At 39.2% G+C, this 21,470-nt stretch overlaps 1 protein-coding gene across 1 annotated transcript in view; it reads right to left on the reverse strand.

Moving 5' to 3' along the window:
- Positions 1–21,470, reverse strand: part of KLHL14 (kelch like family member 14) — a 55,983-nt gene that overhangs the window by 29,599 nt on the left and 4,914 nt on the right. The window contains exon 2 of the mRNA XM_053958820.1: positions 11,289–11,410. Coding sequence (XP_053814795.1) covers positions 11,289–11,410 — 122 coding nt within the window. The remainder of the gene's footprint in view (positions 1–11,288; positions 11,411–21,470) is intronic.

Consider the following 21,470-nt stretch of genomic DNA (forward strand, 5'->3'; position numbering starts at 1 on the left):
TAATTTGGGAGTCAAATTCTGCCTTAGTTATGCCTGCACAATGCCTTTCATATGCATGAGGGCTGAAGACTTCTTTTTAATTGGACTTATTTTTTGTTAGTCTACAATCAAGAAAAAAAAAACAAATCTGGTTCTTTCTTTTTGATCTTGCAGCTCTTTGACACTCTTTCCATGTCACTTCAATCAGAAATGTATCTTTTACATATGGTGTGTATGTTGGTTAAGGCTGTGCACACACAGCAGCTGCAATTCTTGACCACCAAGCAAGCAGCTGCTGTTGAGTACAGATTGGAGCCACACACTTTGTTTTTCTGCATGTAAAACTGGGGGGGGGGGAGGGAGGAAAAGAGAAGAAACATGGCTCATACATCACTCATCATGGTAATTCTATTTAAATATATTTTAATGATTTCTAACAACATAATTTGCCAACCCTCCCCACCTCAAAGTGATGCAAGCACATTTTTCTCTTAATTTTTCCTTTGCTCCTTAGCCTAGGAGAAACATTTACCATCTTCTAGTAAGTTTTGGAGTCAAACCTTTTTCAATCCACATAAATATATATATATATATATATATATATATATATATATATTTATATATTTATATATATATATATATGAGTATATATGTATATGAGTAGGCTAATGTCATCACTGCAGAACCATCACTTGCATTTACTTGCAGTTTCTGCTCACAAGGAAACAAGTTTGATTTAATAGTTTTAGGCACAGCCATCTCAAGAGTTGAAGACTTCCCCCTGCTCCAAATTAAAGCTAAATCGTGTGCATTAAATACATTATCTACTTGTAATAAAATGGGAATTTTTAAGATGATTCAGTCACAGATAATTTGTTGCTGCAAACGACAGGCTCACATCAGCCACTGGCCGCTCTGAGTGTTTGCTGAGCCCAGGGAACGCTCGGGCAGCTTACCCACTTCATGGAAAACAGATGTTTGCACTGTGGAAAAGATTCCTATTCCCTTTCGTGGTCTTAAGGATCCTGAGTGGGATGTCTCATGTCAAACAGCCAGAGCGCTGGGCTTGCTCATCCACCTAAGCCCTCACATGCAGGTTAGTCCAGGGCACTGCAGCAGGAAACCAGCCCCCATTCCATGCCAAAAACACAGCCCAGTTTATTTCACACTCAGCCCCCAAGAAGCCATCAGAGTACTTCTCCAGAACAGCTCTGGAGGGGCTCAAAGGCACCCCTTTTTTTCAGCCTGGGGGTGATCTATTCACAAGCAGAGGCAGCACAGCTGTGGGGCAAGGAAGGGCAGCTGATACTACAGCTGCCTTTGTTGCTCCTGCCTGGCAAATACCAGAAGAGACCACTTGTCTAGACTGATGGGAAGGCATATGTTAAAGCAATTAATTAATTTGCCCTAAAAGATTGAGGCCAGGCTAGGATTTGTCCCTTTCCCAGTGCTCAGTTTGATTGTAAGCAATGGGACTTCCACCATTTCCCATGGGAGTTTATTCCACAACCTAATAGATCTCAATGTCAGGAAGTTTTTTCCTGATATTCAGCCATAATTCATATCCATGAATTATGAGCTACTGTCGACATCACATCCATTGAGGCATTCCTAGAGCCTGCTTCATTTAAAATTATATGCTCTAGTTATGCAGGGTTTCTGTGTACTAGGGCAAAATGCTTTTTCTGCAGGTTAATTCATTACTATTCAATTTGTTAACACTTTTTTTCTCGGTGTGAACAGTCATTCTGCAGTTGCATACCCTGTATAGTAGCACAATCCCCATTTGGGAGCAGAATCACAATATATAAATGTGACAAAACAACATACCAAAACCCATCCCTGTAAAGACATATTAGTCTGTTCCTGCAGATACTCCAGCGTTCAGTTAAATCAAAGCAGTAGCTCATACAACACCTGGTATGAGACAGAAAGCTTAGAGAAAACCCTTCTCAAGTATGTAATAAATTTTATTTCTGTCTTAAACAGGCGAACGTAGGAGAGTAGGGGGGGGCAATAGGGAAGGGGAAAGGGATGGAGAAGGGAAGGGAGAAAGGAACTTAAGCTGTGAGGAAATAGAGGAAAATTGAAAAGAGAATGACTTGCTATAATCAATGAGCCTCTACAACATAGTAAGAACATACAACAGCAAATAAAGTCGAGGATGCAAAATGTTCACTTCTTACCACTAAAGCACTTAGAAAAATGGAGAAAGCTAAGGCAGGCTTCAATAATCTGTATTGCAAATAATTGTGTACAAAACACTTCTAAGAAGGAAACTGCCTTTTAATAACATTTGAGAGGAGAAAATTCATAAAATGTACCAATCTCTCAAAGAAATTGGAGGATTTCAATGAGAGTTTTTTATTGTTACATTTTACCCAGCTAGAAGAGTTCTGCCATCCTGTTTGCAACTCATTTTACATAAATGCCACATTAGCCACTGGAAAAGGGAATGCTTTCCAAAGTAAGAATCTAGAAACACACTTGAGTTCATTTTCATCTCCATACATGCCTAGCTCCCATTAATGCTACATAAATCCCAGAGCAAGTAGGTAAGAATAAACACACAAATTTTACCTGTAATTAACTAAAAAACAGAAAGCAATGTTTGCAAGGAGCACTGAGTTTGCACAGTGACATGTAATTTTGTGTTAAAGTTATTCCAGATTTAGAGACAGTAGTCATATAGTATTGAGGGATCTACACAAACAGGTCTGGTAAGAACGTTTTGGTGATGTAGAAATGATGTGACTTTACTAAAATCTGTATCTAGCCAGGTGGGACACTTGCTTTGGACAGAGGACAGGACAAGGCAGCTCCCAGTTCCTACTGGACTAGATGTGTGTACATAACAGACAGACAATGCCCATAGGCTGAGATGGACTCAAAGTGTTGCAGAGCCTCTAGGGTGGCATTAAGCCCATGTATCTACATTCTGTTGATCACCTGGTGAAGTCATAGCAACTTGTCATTTGTAGCTAGGCAGTTTCTGGTTTGCAGTTAGCCTTGCAAAGCTTGACAAAACTTTCTTTGTTGGAGCTGTGAAATGTCCCTTGGGACATCTATGAAGAATTCACAAGCTAGAAAATTGTGCTCTAACTGCAATCCTCTTCCACAAGAGATGTTGAGAAGAGAAGGGATGTTCTGATGTGACTCTGGTTTTACCAAAACATTTTACATTTTTTTTTTTTTTGTTTTGCCTTGGAACTAAGCAGTAGAAGTTGCTGCAAAATGGAACTGTCATCCAACTGTCATTTACATACCTGTAAAGATATGTAAATCAAATTGAAAGATGACTTGGAAAAAGGTAAGCTCTGTGATCCAGGAGGAAGGGTTTGAGTCAAAGGTGCTGATGCCCCTGCAAGGATGTAGCAAGAAGTGGCATCTCCAGGAGCCAGCATCTTTCATTTTTAAGATGTCCCCACAGCTGCCTGATATCAGCATCTGCTGTGAAAATGGCACCGATCATGGGGTAACTCATCTGTCTTACACCTTCTGCCTTCTCACTCAGCTCTCCACTGCCTCAGTGCCCTGCCTGAGGAAGGGGCACTCCTCAGTATTTTGGAAGGTGATTGTGCCCTGTTATCTCATCCCACTCAGTTTTTCAACAATAAAGGTTCCTGGCTGAGCACAGGCAGGGAACAGGGCATTCAGGTAACACTTATGGACTCTCCCTAGAAGTAACTGTTTGCCAATGGCATTTTTGAGGATGAAAATAAGTAGGTAGTTTCAGGCATCTTTGTATATGCAAGAGGAAATGAACAGCCTGGTTTCCACACAGGTGGGTATTCACAAGTTCATAACAAAAGACAGAGTAGCCAAGAGAAGCTGAAAGACTGTTGAGAGCTTTAGCACAAACAGACTGAATGTAGTGAAAAGGGCTGTTTCAAAGATACACCACAGCAATTTGTGTAGGCACTGGGAACACGGGAATAGACAGCTATCCAGAATTTACAACACACCACATTTACAAGTAAGGCACAGGGAATAGAAGAAACAATCAAGTAACACTTGTGTAAATGGAGAAGTTGACAACATTGTAATCAAAAACAAAAACGTGCTCAAAGAGGTCTGACATTTCTTGAAAGTTATCTCAAATGGCAGTGCAGAAGAAAATAATATTTAACACATAAATAAAGCAATCATTGTGAGAACCTGCTACGTTCTCACCCGCTATGTTTTACTCATTCTCAGACTTCTGTCTTGCTCTTAGATACGCAGGCGTGCGCCATTAATGGCACTTGCACAGTTGAACTCCCACGCATCATCCTCAGAATGGGAGCTGTGGTTAACCTCTGCTATGTCACATGTAGAAAAATACTCTTCACTGTATTTCTGTTTCTCACTTCTATATTCTTACTTCCCTGTAGGTATAAAACATGTGGCTTATTAGCAGAGTGTATGACCACCTTGAAATACTCTCCTAAATCCAGGCTTAAAGCTGGATAGTCATACCAATCAGCCAAGTTTTCCGTGTGTGAATCTTTTATCCTTTGTGACTGTATTTGCCTGCTTCTGAACCTTTTAAAAGGGTCTAAGGATGAAAAATATAGATGGAATTTGTCTTAAAATTAGCTTTCAGTGCAATCCATGTGTTTCTTTAAGGAGGATGCATAGAAGCATGTGCATATGTGTACATGTACAACTTCTACATACATCTCCCACATTTATTAAATCTGTCTAGTGGGTAATATAAAGACTACTGGCTTAGAAATGTGCTAATGCTTGCTCAAGCTTTTCAATGCAGTGCTGAAACCATCCTTGACACAGCACTGAAGCAGAAGCTGCAGCATCCCCAACTGCTGCATAAATGGAGTAAGAGAGATGAAATTTATCAGGGCTGCCAAGAAGTGCTCATCAAGACACATTTTTTTGACAAACATAAGTGTGCACTATTCTCACAACTACAGGAAAAAAAAAAAAAGGAGGGGGAGGAAGAAATTAGAACAAGCATTTATCAAGACAACCTGTCCATCTGATTTCATACATTTTTTGCAAACATCACTTCTTTTATTCAGTTACCAACTGTTTTGGGGCAAATTGAAGGAGGAAACTTTCGCTTCTAATATCATTCTTCAAAAAAGTAAAAACTTTACAGTGATTGAGTGTATTTACTTGAAAGACACCACATTTCCAAAGGCATAATGTGTGCTAGGCATCTAGTAGTACTCAAGCTGACACTTAAGCCTGTGAAAATTTCTTCCAAGAACCTCTGATGTGAGCTATAATCATACTGTTTGTCTTACAAGTAGCCAACCTGGAAAATAGAAAACACTCCAACACATGAAGGATTGAGAAGTTCTCAGAGACTCAAAAGACATTTCAGGAAAAGTGGAACATGAGTTTTGCTCAGGAAAGATAAAGTATCATTCAGTATAGGAAAGGCTGATACAACTGAGCACCACAGAACTGCCAAAGAAAACATGGAAGAAAGAAATATAACCTAGTGCAGCAGAAACAATGCAGGCTGGGGACTGGAGTGACCCAGGTTCTCTGATGCTGACTTTGAAGTAAACCATTCTACCTTCCTTCCACTTGACTTCCCTTGGGATAAAGTACATAAATAATGATGTTCAAAGGGTTTCGAGAGCCATCAGTATGCCTAAATGCTGGCTAACATGCAAAAATGTTACTGAAGATGGAGGACTGCTGCACTGTCACAGAATATATTCAAGGGAAATTTAAAAAGTCAAAATGACAGAAATAACATATGTTGTATTCAGACCAGACTACCTGCAGGGTAGTACTGCTTCATGCAAAAATGACAGCACAGCCAGCCTGGGGAAGGAAGGAAAAGGTGGACTGCCTTTATCAGAGCATCAAGGATGGAAAGGTTTCTGACTGCTCATTATGGTCAGGGAATCAGATGTAGATGACAATGTTTTAAAACGGTGTGATTGCTGCTGGCAGGAAGGAGAGGGATTGGGAAAGAAATCAAAGTGCCTGCTTCATTGTTTGTCTTTACACATGAACCAAACACAGCTGACTTAAACATACCTAGCAAAGGGCAGGAAGGCCAGGACAAACAGAAAAAAAGACTAAGGGATAACTAGGAGAAGAAGAAATATGAAAAGAGATGCTGATCATCCTGACTAAACTCTCCAATCTGTCAATTTTCTGGACATTTCCCTGTCTTTCCCAAAAAAATATGAGATGATTCTCATTGGACAATGATGTTGGCTTTTATGCTGGATTAAAATCCAAACCTAGTGCAATCCCTAAGCATAAATGCATTATGGCCCATACATGTATTTGCCATTATTGTGAAGTTCACTGAATTCTCTCCATGATTCACCCACATGATGTGGTGAACTAGGGAGGTTAAACAATTTTACAATTAACATCTTATTGAAAAACAAAGTATTGATATGAAAACAGTATCTGCTGCAGCTTCACATGGATGGAACATGTTCATGTAAGAGTTCAGTAAGGCTTCCAACATTTTACCTTTTGTGCTTCAGAGAAAAAGGAATTTTAGATTGAAGCAAGGAATCACTGCATATCTAGAAACCTGTAAGACCCAATTTCTCTTCTAGTCATCACTTCCAATCAGACATATGGATAAATTGCTATAGAAAAAAAAACACAAAAGAACCTCACCTAAAACAATGACTGCATCATTTTTATTTATTTCTTGCATTCCCTGTTCACATAGCAAGAAATTTAATTCCAGTTAGATCATTCTCTTGTGATACTTTTTTCTTTCATTTAATATATTTTTAAATGCTTAGAAGCATTATGACAGAAAAGCATGTATTTTTTTGCCCCAGTTTATACCCATCATCCTTACCATTACAACAAGACAAAAGCATTAAAGTAAAATTAATCATGTCAAAAGATTTTAGCAAAAAACAAGGGAGACCATGCATAAAGCATCGCTTTGTCTAGTGTGAAGTCACGCTCTGATTAAAAACATATAATGAAAGTGAAAGTAATACATCATTGCCTTAGCAGTAGGGTTTTTGGGAAAGCTATACAATTCTAAACACAAAAAAATCTTTATAGGCTCTGGATTTTGCAATTATTATAGAATAATTCTAACAAACAAAACACTGTTTCATTTCCTTAAAGTTTAATTAATCTTAAATGTTGCAGTTAAAACAAACAACCAGAGGACTTCTAGAATTAAATACAATTAGACTCCTGGCAGGACCATAACTGGTAATTAAAACCCAAGCAGCAGTGGCTGGTTCTGAGCAGTGAGGTATGAGGTGGTGACACAGAGACCCCCTGCAAAGCCCCACATCCAGTAAGTAGCTATGAACGCTACAAAATATCATGGAATAATGAATACCCATTAACAGAGCAGAACTTTTGCTGTTACTGAGGACTGTCACACCCCCATCAGCTGTTCCATTTCTGTCACTGGGCAATGGTAGCCTGTTGCTGCTACATGACCTATGAAGTACCCAGTTAAAAACTGAACTGTGTTTGTGCACATGTAGGCAAATCTGAAAAGAAAACATGCAGTGAAGATATTTGCTGTATGTTACCAAAAAGTCCATAAAAGTCTCGACTTTGCTCAGGCACAACTGTGCAAGAAGTGTTTAAAATTAAACACCAACATGCACATTATGATGTGCATAATATTATTTATAATCTCAGATTAGGATTGTGCCCACATCAAACAAAATTAGGTGGTAAAAAATGTTTGTAGAATGCCACTAACTTACTTTTTTTTTTCCTCTTTATTCTACCTCTATGTTGTCAACATATAAACAATAACTCTCTGAGAAATACCAGATAGGAAAAATACAGAGTAATACTAGACTGTGAAAAATCTACTGATCCCCTGAGCCATAGCATTCTTGCCTATAGATGATGACATTAAAAAATTGGAAATGGGTGCATGCTTCCCCTCCTCTCCTGGGTCTGTGAACAAGGCAAGTTGTTTTCCTGATACCTTTCGAATTACTCCCATTAGTACTGATGCATTTGGTGCTTTGGCTATCCAGGCAGAGAGAGGTGGGCAGGATCCCCTGCCAATAGATCTAGTCTTGTCTAGGGAACAAAATGAGATTGCTCCTCTGCTGAGCTGTCATACTCGATAGCTCGTGCTGTTCCACCTGCACCCGTCCTCGCAGCTCCAGCTGCAGAGCCATGGAGTCAGTAGTTCCTGATGGTTGATCTTCTCCTGTTCCTTATGCATCACACAAGGCAGGACACAGAGCCCTAAGCAACTGAGTGCTGAGAAGTGAGCCACTCTCCATGCTGAGAAGGAGAAAGGAAACAGGCAAGCAGCTCCCTCTCAGATGGGTCTGCAAGCCCTGAGAGAGACTGCTGGGGCTCCTCTCAGTGCAGAGTGACAAGAGGAGATTCAGGCTCCTCTCATCCACCTCCTCCTCAGTGACCCTGCCACTGCACTCAGGATTGAGTGTTTGCTCATTTCCCACCATCCCTACCCCAAATGCCACTGGCACAGAGAGCAGAAAATGAGGAATGTAAATGGGTTTGGAGGAAGGGAGGGGGATTTTCTGTGCACACTTACATTGGATCAGTAAGCCTCTAAGTGCAAAATGTGGCATTTTGTTGGTGTGTGGGGGAGCCTATTGGCAGCCAGAAGGTTAAAGGAAAAACTTTGTAACAGGAGAAAATCAAATACACCTAAGGCGATAATAAAATAGAACATCTTGAAATACCAGACTACAGGAACTGATATTCTTCCCATCACAGAACCTCAAGAGCAGGACATAGCTTTTGCTCTGTCCCTATTCACTAAGGAGCAAACCCATCATTTGCACTGACAAGTTGAGAATGAACTGCAACACTGGGACTGAAAGTACTATCTAAATAAGAAAAAAAAAAAACCAACAAAACAAATAGAAAAAAAAACTTCTGCCTTTGCTGCTGATTGTCTATCTCTAATAAGACAACAGTGGATTGAGAGAGAGGTAAAAAGGTAAAGAAAGAAAACTCCTTCCTAAATTGCAAAAAATACATGATAAATAAAGACAGAACTATGTCCTTAAATTTATTTACACCCCCCCAAATGTCACAGTATGTTGCTAGCACACCACGGCTGCACTAAACTACCACTATGTTTTAAGCTTGTACAGTTTGTTGTCTTCCCTAAGACTTTTCAGTCACAGTTCTTCAAGTCCTTGCACTCCTATGCTGTAGTTCTTCAGTGTTTCACAGAAAGGACAGAAGATCTACTTGGATTTATCTCCCATTCTCTGTTAAGTTAGGAAAAAAGGGGATACTTGAAACTCTTATTTCAACTAGGTTTTTTTTAAAAATAGTTATTGCTACCATTTTGTGAGTAGTAAAATATTTTCTAAGAAATTATGCTTGTTAACATTTTGTCTTTTTCAGTGTGAAAAGACAGGCATTCTCCTCTGTGTTCTTCAAACTTTAGCCCTGACCAAGAAGGCATCCTCTTCTGGCAGGATTTGCAAGAACAGGATTACTCATGTCAAGAGAGGACTGTGTATTTGGCAGCTGTTTTCTCAGCCAGCACTGGGACAGATCCTGGGACCTTCAGGACTTCCAGTGCTGAGCAGCAAGTGTTTGAACCTGAGCTGGCCAGGACTGTAACAGATGCCTTGTTTTTAACCGCAGCATAGAATGTTACCTGCACTGCCACAATGGAAAGAGAACGTTTCTTCCCTACTTCTAAAGGTAACATGGAAAAGACTAAATTCTCTACATAAAATTATCCTGAAACACCTCTCAACACCACCACAAACAGTTGGTCCAACACTAGAGACGGGCATTTAACCAGAGCATTAAGGTATCCTGCCTCTGGGTAGTTTCCCAAATTCTTGGAGACTGCAACACAATGTAAATAACCAAGAGTTGAGTAACTTCCATTCTTACAAAATCTGACAATCTACAGCTAGTTAAGATTCAGAAAAAAAGCTTTTTACTTGAATTCAGTAGAGAGTTCAGACCTTGAAGCAAGAGATCCATTCCTCCTGCCTCTCCTGCTGAGCCACTGGATTAGACATAGCAAATGAAAAAAACACCTGGACAATTCTGCCTTAGGCAGTATCATTGATTTTTCACTGACTTACCATCTTCTGGATTTTCTTAGAAGTAGTTTACAGAGGTGGGTATTGTAACTCATTATGCTGCAAAATGTGAAGCATAATATATGCCCTAGCACAGATGCTATAAACTTTAATAATGTACACTTCCTATAACCTTTTCTAATTGTCATTCTTTCACAACACCCTCAACTATTGGTCCAGATCATGTATATGTAATGTTTATGTGGCACCATTTTGTAAAAGGCTCCTAAATCTACCATAGGAAAAAATCAGTCTGCAAGGGCATTATTTCAAGTCCTGCATCATAGCAATTTTAAAAAGTTTTTCATCCTAACCTGTGCATATAATATCAATGTGAATGTATGCCATTATAGGGCTTTGGATAAGGGAGAAGAAAAAAATTCTGTAAAATGTATTTTACTGGGAAAAAAAAAAAAAGGAGGTCTAATAGGAAATCCAGGTTTTACCAGTTGTCCAGTTTTAGAAGTATGGTTTTGATTTATGGATCAAAATTGCTCATTTATTATTTTATCTGTACTGCTTTGGGCAATTTTGACAGTTAAAATTTAGTTTTATTGACCAATGCAGCCAGTTTAGCCACAAGGGGACTAATGCACACACAGCCTGCTGCACTCAAGAAGCTATGATTTGATTCCATGACCAAGTCAGACTGGGAATCACAACCAACATAACAATAAGTTCCAAATCTCGATGCTCGAGGCAAAATACTTACTCTAAAACCAATCCACTATTAAAAGAAGGTGGGAAAGAATTTTGTGATAGCAGCCTCCATGCACTGTTTATTGTAGCTGATATATTCCACCAATGCTTCTGTCAGCAATGGACGCAGGGTAGTACAGAGGAAACCTTTCTTTAATGATTGTGGACAACAGATAAAGCTGGAAGAAGGAAATGAAAATGCAAAACAGAATCAAAGGTGTGCTCTAGTACTACAGCTTAGCAGGGATCTGACTTTTGAGAAAAATGTCTCGTAAAAACTGCCTTTTTTTTTTTTCCTAAACCAGATTTTATTCATATATACATAAATATGCATGGGCTCATGTTGCAGCTTGAAAGACTTACAAGTTTACTTAAAAAAAAAAAACTTACTGGAATGATTTTAAGCCAATGTTAATTTAGGCCTATCCTATTATAAAATTAGCATCTTCTGCAATCTCAATTTATTGCTCCATTGTGAAGCCCCTTGTGATACATAAACAAATCTCTGAAGAGAAACAAATCAATAAAGTGTCTAATTTGATTAACCATGTTTTTAAATTCATCAAGACAACTGTACAAAAATAAACCACTTACTTGTCAGTATTTTCCACGTCTTCTTTTCATCATCATAATACTGAACCAAATTGCTGGGTAGCCGGTCAGGTCCGGGAGGCAATCCTCCAACCAGTAACAGCATTTTCTTATTGGAACGAATTCTTCACCCAAAACAAGAGGAAAGATGAACAACCACATTACTGAAGAGTATTTTTAGTGGCAACAAAATCATAACCATCAAAAGAATGTTCACTGCTTGCAGTTTTCTATTTCATTTTCTTGTGTTTCTTTTCCCAATCATGTCTCAACAATTTCTTGAACCAAGCAGAAAAATGATCAGAAAAGCTGCGTATCTCTCTACTCATGGAATAATAAGCTTCCTTTATGCAATTTGTTAGAGGTTCATTCTAGAACGACCTTTTTCTTATATTATCCCTTTAAATCATCACTCTTTACAGCTGAATACACATGAAATGCTCTGGAGTTGTACTAAGGTTAAGCATTAAAGTTGCATGTCAAAAATCGTATTAGTCAAAATCATTATTATAAGCCATTCTACACTCAAAGAACCTTGAAAAAATTAAGGTTATGCAGAGAGTTTGTGAGCCAACTCTTTAATCACACACTGAACTTCAGATATATAGTTTAGTACAATTAGCAGCACTGGGCTAATGGTTATGGGTTAAATGCTACTTACAAGCACTTTTGTTTGTTTAATTTAGTCCAGACTCTTGCTTTCATTCTCCCCCCTGGCTCCCCCCCTCGTCTTTGCTCTCCCCCTGTGCACCACTGGCTATAGCAACACCAATTGGTAAAAATGAGACTGTGATGTTGTTGTGAGCCTCCCCAGAGTGGAGCCCTGCCAATGCTTGCCACTGATCCAGCGGCATGAACCTGCTCAACTGTGCAAAGTCACTCTAATTCCCTCCCTCTGTTTTTCTACCTTCTCCCCCAGGGGGCAACCACTGAAAGGAGTGACTACCCACCCATCAAGAGCTGGCAATTCGCTGCTATTAACCGTGACCGTGATTCCCAATCTGCCTGGCAGTTCTTAAGAACAGGACTGCAATGTCTCATCTGCAGTAAAAGTGGTTATCTGCACCCTGGCCTCCAATGCCCCACCTGATGAACGTACGATTTCTCTGCAGCATTAAGGGATTTAGCACAATTGTAAGTGAAAACTGGAGGGGAGGCACAGACCCCCAGATGAGCCCTGATGCTTCAATAGTCACTTTGCATATAATTGAACTTTCACCAATTATACTCAGCTTGGGTGAGGTAACACTGAAATAAAGGTCTAGGCTCAAAATGTTCCTGTTAGGTAGGAAGGTGACGTAGCCTGGAAAACAGCCATCCATATGCATGACTGTGCAGCGGGACCACACATTTGATGGAAGGCACCCTTGTCAAACACCATTTTTCCAGGCACGACAACACCTGTGTAGCACTGTGTGTGACAGTCTGCAGCAATCACCCCGGCCAAGAGAGGCACAGAACACCAGGAACCAAATCCTACCACCAGAGATGCTCATGGCGGGGTCAAAGCACCACTCAAGAGCTCCAAGCTCAGTAGCGCACTCCAGCAGTGGGAGCTTTATGACTGAGGCACACTCATGGCTTCACTCCAGCTGCTACCTAGAATGTGTACTGGTGACCCAGTGATTACACTTGTAGCAGGACTGCATCTTCTCTTGAGAAGAATGGTCCAAAATTAACTAGATTGTGCTGTAGACATGCACCAACTACAAGGAACACCCTTCAGGAAGGGAACACACAGCTGAGGGCTTGATCCACACAATGCTCCAGAATAAAATTTGTCAAATATCTGTCCCAAAGACAACTATTGACTACAGATACATCTATGATAAGGATGGCCAGGGAACTATCTGGCATATGGCCTTATCGTTTTTTTAAACAGATTTAGGGCTCAGAGAAGGTCATGAATTGACAGCGGATGAAACAAAATCCTCAGTGCCGGAGCAGGAGTTAAACCATGGGGGCAATGACACTGTCCCACACTGTCCTACCCCTTGATTCTCTCCCAACTTGGGGAGAGCCCCTGCAGTCCCTCAGTCTTTCTGACAAGCCAGCCTTTGATGCCTGCACGGCACCTGCTCTATGCTGACAATGAGGACTGTTACCTGTCCAGCAGACTGCAGCTGTGTGGGATATCAGGAATCATCTCATGATCACTGTCAGCATAGATTCCATAGTGAAACCAAGCTCTGGGGAAAGCTTACTAAAGCACTGCCAGCATCTTTTAACATTCAGTCTCCCCAGTAAAGTTTTTAATGAGAGAACATTTGATGTGTTCTATGCAACATGGGAGTATGATAAACTGTTTTTGGTATGAGTTAGGGATGACTGCACACGTAACAAGTGGCAGAGCAAACCAGAGCCATAAGTCAGTTATGCATGGCCATCCCTAACAATAGAGAATAAATTGTTTATTCCAACCCTCCTGTGTTGTATGTTATATCACAATCAACTCCCTGTGCATTGTAAAATTCAGAATGCCCTTGCAAGGTTTACTTGATAAAGGAGTTTATTTTGATTTTCATCTTTCATCTGTAAAACTCCCTTCTAACTCCAAAGCACTGTGAAAATCCAATGAATGGCCAAGGCTCAATAGTTAACGTGAAGAATGAAATGTCAGATATAACTCTGAGTTTCCAGACTTTGGCAGTTGCAACTATCCTTAACATTACTTTTTCAGCCAAGCAGCCTGAGAAGCTACTGTTTCTTGAGAAGAAGCAGTGCTGCTATATTGGTATGCTTAAAAAATATTAATTTTTAAAATATGTTTAAAATGGGAAGTAACAAGAACAGAGACTTTTAGTAAAAGTTTAGTAAGAACTTAACAGTCAGCAAAATCGCTACCAAAAGCACTGGGAAATTTCACATGGCAAAGAAGAGATGGGTACTTATACCCAAAATACCTAACTCATCTACATTGAGAGCTCTTCCAATGAACAAAGTAAAGATAATACAGTGGCTAAAGACATGCAGGTTTTAAACTAATATGTTCCCTTGGAGCCAAATCTGGTTTTTAAGTTCTAATGTGAAATGCTGCAGTTTAGGTTTTGAAAGAAGATTTTCTTTATTATGCCATATTTATGTTTCATATTGCACTAAGCAGTACTGTTAGAATCTTACAATGCATTCTAAAATATGGAAAACATGTACATGGCCACTGCTTATATGCAGAAGACTTTTCCAAATATTAATAAAAATGTTATTCAGTGAAACACTATGATGAAGACAGGATTTAAAAAGATGTGCAATACATTAAGCAAGATAAAGATTCCCCCTTTCATGTATTATTACATGTTTGCTATTTGGATAACTCAAGAATTGAATGTGAAATGTTCTTCATTATATATGACATTATATAATGTTCTTCATTATATATACTCTATTTTTTTTTTCCTCACAGTCTTTATTTTACAGTCTAATATACTATTCAGTTAATGCTGTGGTTCACAGTGTCCCCAGCAAGGATTTTATGATCACCTTGTGTTCTGTTAACAGTAGTGGGTCTTCGGTCAGGGAAGGCTAAACTGTGGACAGGCAGGCTGATGTCATGGCAAAAAAGTTGAGATAAATTTGTCCACATGCTTTCTTGAAAGCATTACTTAGATTTAGACTCCAAAACTCTAGTTCTCACTGATGTTGTTATTATTCTGCACACACTTTGCAGTTTCTGTTCGGCTAAGATTTTAAAACACTTAATTCACCTTAATTAAGTTCCTGGGTACCTCATGTGGTGTGAAATTTATTTTGTCTACTTACAAGACTGGAAACCAAAGTGTATTTCAAAGTCAACATTTTCAAACTTGTGTAGTTTCCCTCAGGCACACAAACCCAAGAATCTGAGTACTCACAGAAGTGGCTTCATTTTCAGAGATACCCATCAACATAACTAAATCCTACTCACTTCAAAGGTAGCAGCAGATGCCCATCAGCTTGAAAACTCAGATTGCCAGTCCATGGTCTAAACTAACCATAAATATTCATGGAAAGAGGCTGAGCCCAAGAGAGTTTATAGACTCACAAGAAATCAGTAGAAAAGGCTGTAAGAGACCTCAACACTCCTGACAACCACTCCTACTCTTTCGCAACCTTGATGGCCTCATGTTAATAGAAAACGCATGAATGGGAAATACTCTTCTTGTACATTGTTTTTCTTTATTAACATATCCATCAATCTTGCACTGGTGGGTTTTCCTTATCTGGGCAATTAGTAGAAGTTCATTCTACAAAAGCTGGCAGGAAAACAAGCCTCAACAACAGGTTTGCTCCAGACTCTTCCAGTTTTTAAACAATGCAGTAAGGCTCTGCTTTCTGCATTAGGGAATGCAAAGAAAAGGAAAGAACACAACCATGAAGTGGCAATCCTGTGGTTCTTAATGCATCCAGTGTAGTGTTACACATCAGAAAAACAAATGCATCCTAAGACATACAAGTGATCATGGTCATCAATGAAAAAAAAAAAAAGAAGAAAACAAGTGTTCAACTATACTTTTCTCTTAACTCAGGGATATGAGAAGTCTGGATCATTAATTATCTTTTCATATATGATATCACTATGTCTTTGAGTATAGGTAGCTCTTCAGAGCAGGGACTTGACAGATATGATGGCATCCTTGCTTCTGCTTCAGTGCTGACCTTAAACACAGCAGAGCCAAACTGAACTCCAGGTGTTTGCCCACTGAACTCAAGCACAACAAAATCAGTACAGACCCAACAAGGGCAGGTGAATGCATGGTGAATTTATCTACATCCTCATATCTCATTACATCAAAGGATTTGAGAAACCGGAGTCTGACAGTGATACTGTCAAAATAAGTAGCAAGAACCTCAAAAAAAGAGGCTGAGTTAACCTGCAGCAGAAACAACTTATTTCAGAGAGGTTTAGATACAAACATTGAGGTAATAGAAAAAGAGATACATACTATCCCAATCAACAATTCAGTTGCAGACGTTTTGTTTGCAAGCACCAAAAACTTAATTTCATTTCAGAAACCAGGATGGTCTTTAGAAACCCTTTTCTTCTCAAAAGGCATCTGAAGGGATGCTGTGTTCAACAAAAAATGTAGTTGACAATCTAGTTTCAGTCTGCAAAACTGAACAAATGTTGCAAGCATCCATTTGCCCATGACTGAAAAAAATGTTTTGCTATCAAGAACATGGGATGTGATCTTCAACAATTACCTTCCCAGCTCCTGGATGGGCATTTCAGTACAACAAAAGTATCATATGTAAACTGCTTATTTCAATGGATTTTGGCTTCCATAGCTGACTGCAAAGATAGCCATGATTAGTAACACATGTTTAATAGAGAGGAAATCTAATTATCCGGGAGTTTAACTATGAACTCAATGAAAGCCATAAGATACAATGTAAAATTTATTTTGGACAAAGGAATTTTATGAGGTTTTGTCATCACATAAAATGAATAAACAAACATCACAACCTATAGGTGAATGGGCATCCAGAATCTCTTCCTAACTCTATGGCAGCGCTAGGGGAAGGACCCGAGTTCTCACAGTCAACAGACCAAATCCTGCATAATGGCTTTCTCCTTATGTATAAAGTAAAGACATTAAGACTATCCTGATTTTATCAAAACGTAAAGCGCAATAAAGTCTCTTGCAAATTATGACCAATAAATTTTTTAGTTCTTCAGTTCAAAGAATGTTCAAAAATTTGCTGAATGTATGGAAGTTGCTTTATGAATTGATTTTTTTGCCTCTTCTAATTTGCACCTATTGCCCCAGGCACACTAGAAAGAATGTGAAAATACTTTCTAGAAATACTAAAAACCTGGAAACCAGTCTTATAATGAAGATTTTGGATTTCATCTTTTCATTCTCCATGTAGGCAGGCTTGGCAGAAGACCCCAGTTTTCATTGCAGCAGAGCTCACAGTAATGTTCACTGAAGAGGATGTTCATTTAATACATGTTGCTGACCACTGACAGAATTAAGTTTAGGAAGACAAATACTAAGCTGAGAATGATTTGCTGCAAACATTGATTGTTGGTTTTCTCCTCTGAATTGACTAGAATTTTTTTTACATTTTGTCCAATACTTTAAAAAAGCACAGAAAAAGTTAATGTTTGCTTTAACAATAATGATTCCTTTTCCTTCTAAAAGCAGAAGTCTAAGGGTAAGTGAATATTTTACCTGGCAGGCCACACTTAACTGTTATAGAGTTACCTTACAAGTTAAAGATTCCTTTATTTCTAAAGTTGTCAGGCAATTTTCCATCCCCTGTATTAAAATAACTTAGAATCTGTTTGAAGCTCTGAAAACCCCATTTTTCTTTATGAAAGCAATCCCACTACTGTTGATTTCTAAGTTAATATTTAAGAGTTAGCTTGAGCTTTTAGCTGGAAGATTTTTTAAAGTCAATGTCCATTCCTTTTTGGGGTAAAAGCCTCTGATGTAACAGGTACCTTAGCAGTGACAACTATCCTGGAAGAGGGACACCTATCCAGTTCTCCTTTGGGAAGAACACAGAGGAGTGTCCTTCTCATCTTTGCCTCCTTGCACTACCAGATCTGAATGCTAAAGATATTTAGCACTAGCCACACACTGAGTACCTGGAGCACTGCAAGGGAGGTGAATTCAAAGGAATGGTACTAGCAAAGCAAATTGGTGAATGAGACACAAAACCTCTCGTGTCATGAATCTTCTTGGTAAAACTACTCAAAGATTTTCCTCACTGATGGAAGTTCTAAAAAACCTTTAAGCAATTATTTTTATCCTGAATTAAAAAAAAAAAAAAGTCAAAGATAAGTACTTTTGCAAATTGCTTCCCTTCCTCATATCATTTTGTTTGGCCTTTTTTTGGGTTTGGTTTGTTTGCTGGTTCTCTTTTTGGGTTATTTTGAGGGTTTGGGGGGGGGGGTTTGGTTTGGTTTTTTTTTTTTGTTTGTTTTTGTTTTGTTTGGTTTTTTTTTTAATTTTTCTGACAGTGATTGTAAAATGTAAAAGGTTTATAGAATTCTTCAAAGTCATCAAATCATCTTTTTCATTTTTGTCCCTTAGGAAATTTCAACCAACTCTTATTTTTTGAAGTTCAGATTGTGTAAAGCCAAGAAAGTCCTTTTTTATTTGATTCTGTGTCTGATGTCCATGTCAACAGAAGGTTAACACAGCATCAGAGGCTGCGTTCTCTCCAGCTGAAGCTCCTTTTCCTTAGGAAGCCAAAGGAAAGAAACACACCTTGCTGCCAGCTCACTCAAGGTATGACTTGCTACCGTTTGGGGTTTTTTTTGTTTGTTTGTTTTTTTTTTTTTTTTTTTTTTTTAACTGAAAGAAGGCATCAGTTGGGGAATACAGGAAGAACCAACTGTGGCACCAACTTCTATTTACTTCCAGCTTCACTGCAAACCGTCTGCTTCCATTGAACTTGGCAGCTGACAATATTTGCTCAGTTTATTGTCTGCTTTCCAAGAATACAGCAAATGTTGACTATTAAGTACTAGGCATGACAGTTTTTAAAGAAAATTTCAGGGAGGCAGCAAATATGAAAAATGATGCCAGGAAGTATCTACCAATAGTTTTCAACTTTCCATAGCTTTCAATTTCTTTAGATGATCCTTTGGTAAACGTGTAACACCAGAAAGAATCTGTTTCAACAAAACCAACATGAGAGATATTTACAGAGCAGGGGAGTCCTGCTCAAACCCTTCTTTTAGGATTCTTATTCCCTGCTCAATCTTTCCAGGTCATGCTGAGCAAAGGATAATAACAAATCTTGCTCTGATTCGAAAAAGTTTTGGATTTTTAAAACACAGGAGTTGTTTGAAAAGATGAAACAGTGTTTTTACAGATTATATGATTTTTTTCATAACATGAGTTTATCAGAACCAAAGCTTTTTCCTGGCAAACTGTTTTCTGTTGATTTTGTATTCTACATTACCTCTCCTCACCCCCCTTGCCCCCAAAGCTCCCTGTGCTTTCTCTTCAAGTACAAATCCAAACAATTACACCATCACAGCTCTGTTCCATTTACTGCTCAGCAGTTACAAACTCAGAACCTCCATATTCTTTTGCTATAAAGAAAAAAACGATAGTGACCCCAGGCCACCCCATGCCCTCTAAGACTCTCTGCTTTTTATCTCTTCTCTCCACATGAAGGTGATGCACATCAGGCAAAGAGTGAACAGAAAAGTCTCAGACCAGTAGCAAAGACATATATGTCTGATGCTCACCATGATCCTACAGCACTCCATTTGCAAAAAGGTACACCCTAAGCAGAAATCATTCCAGGAGGATTTTGTCTGAAATGGGACTTCCTTGTCTAGAAGGCTCCGCACCACTTGCAATCTATGTACTTGCCAACAGGACAGAGATGGGTTGTGTTGCCAAAGGATGGGCAAGAACAGTGCAGGAACTCATGGCAACAGCTCTGCTTTTAGGGACCTGCATGACTTGTAAAGCTGCTATACAGACTGTCACAGGGGGTGGAAAGGGGCATTTTTGCTCCAGCATTTGAGGAAGAAGTTCCCATTTTGAAAGATACTTTGTCATCAGTTTGCATGGCTTACTAAAATTACTTGTTTTTAAACTTAGTTTAATTTTCCCTCTAGAACAAGCTGTTTTGAAATGCAGTGAAATATTTCCCTTCAGAAAAAGAGTTTGGAGATGCAGATGCAGGTATTTGAAGCTGCTTCAAGTGCTAAAATGACAGGGTGACAAAGCCAAGGAGGAGCACGTTTCAGCGAACTGTAAAGATCCAAGCACAGAGGTCTGGAGCAGTGGGGATCGGTGTGTGCAGGTCAGGACCTCCTGGTGGGAGGAACACTCATGAGTTGGGGTAACAGAGGATTCCAGAGAGGGGACAGATAAAGTTCAGGACCTGGGGAAGAGCCCTATCATTTAAGGACATGGATCAGGAGGCACTGCCAGTTCACAGAGGACACTATTCCAAGGTAGTGCCTCTGACTGGGAAACTGGCTGGCAGGGCAAGTACCTGCACAAAGAGCCTGGCAACTCTTCTTCACCTGCAGCTGTTGGACAGATGGCTGTCCATAAAAAAGGCCATTAAATGCTCTTCATAAATTATGTTTCTCCTAACAAATACTGTAATTGACCCAAAAAAATGGCTATCACCTATGCCTCTGCAGCTCTCAAGGATTTTACCAGCCAGGACATATGTGTCTTTAAAAAGGCTCCCAAGGACTTTCCTGACCTACAGCAGTCCCTTTAGCAGAGTGGTGCTCCCTCTGTCCATAATGTGAGCTCCAGGCCTCCCACCCTTTTGGAAACTCCACATCTCTCCACTTACACTTCAGCATGAGCTTGTCTCCAATGGTAAATGAATGCACATGAGGGAAGTAAGGAAAGTAGGTGAGACTAGCTAGGATTAAACTGACTACAGGTCTGTGGTTCACTACCCCACAGCCTCAAATGTGTCAGTCTCCCTTCTGCAGCTCAGCTAAGAGAGTCCTGGCACATGTACAATTTCCTGATATTAATTCAGGCACATAAAAACTGATCCAAAGCTCACTAAAATAAACCAGAGCCTCACATCCACTTTATCCATGTTGCAACACAAAACTTAATAATTCATATACATTTTAAGATGTGTTTTTCTTATCAGAATGGAAATTCAGGAGCTGTAGTATTTCTTACTTGCAATTAATCATGAATAAGAATATTAGTTAAAAATCCAAATATTGCTGTTATGATCACAAAGGGACAGGCTGTAACCAGAAGACAGAGTGCATTTCAATGAAAAAACACAGACTTTTTTTACAACCACCAAACATGTCCTGCTGAGATTCTACAAAAATCTCAGTAGAAAAAGAAGTAAAATTGAACTGCAGTCTGTGAGATTTGGAGACAAATAGTGTATGCAAGAAAGAAATTATTTAATTGCCAAGGGATGTAACTGGTTTCTACAAATTTTTAATCTCCTCTGTAGAAAGTAAAGCAGATCAGGCATATATGTGTTCCACATAAATGCCACTGTCTCACACTGTTCAGCACCTCACATTTTCCTTCTTCAACAGTTATCATCTTCCTACTGAATGAAAACTGTTCATATCATCTTCATCACCTGTCACTGTTTAATTTGCTATCACTTTCACTAATATTGCCTACCACCAAACAGTCTGGATGACACCCTCTTTCAACTGAAATGAAATTTAAAAAAAAAAACCAAACAAATAGCAAAACAAACCAGCTCTACAACTAGCTTTAGCAG

Source organism: Vidua chalybeata, chromosome 1, assembly GCF_026979565.1.
Source record: "Vidua chalybeata isolate OUT-0048 chromosome 1, bVidCha1 merged haplotype, whole genome shotgun sequence".
In the NCBI taxonomy this organism is placed as follows: domain Eukaryota; kingdom Metazoa; phylum Chordata; class Aves; order Passeriformes; family Viduidae; genus Vidua; species Vidua chalybeata.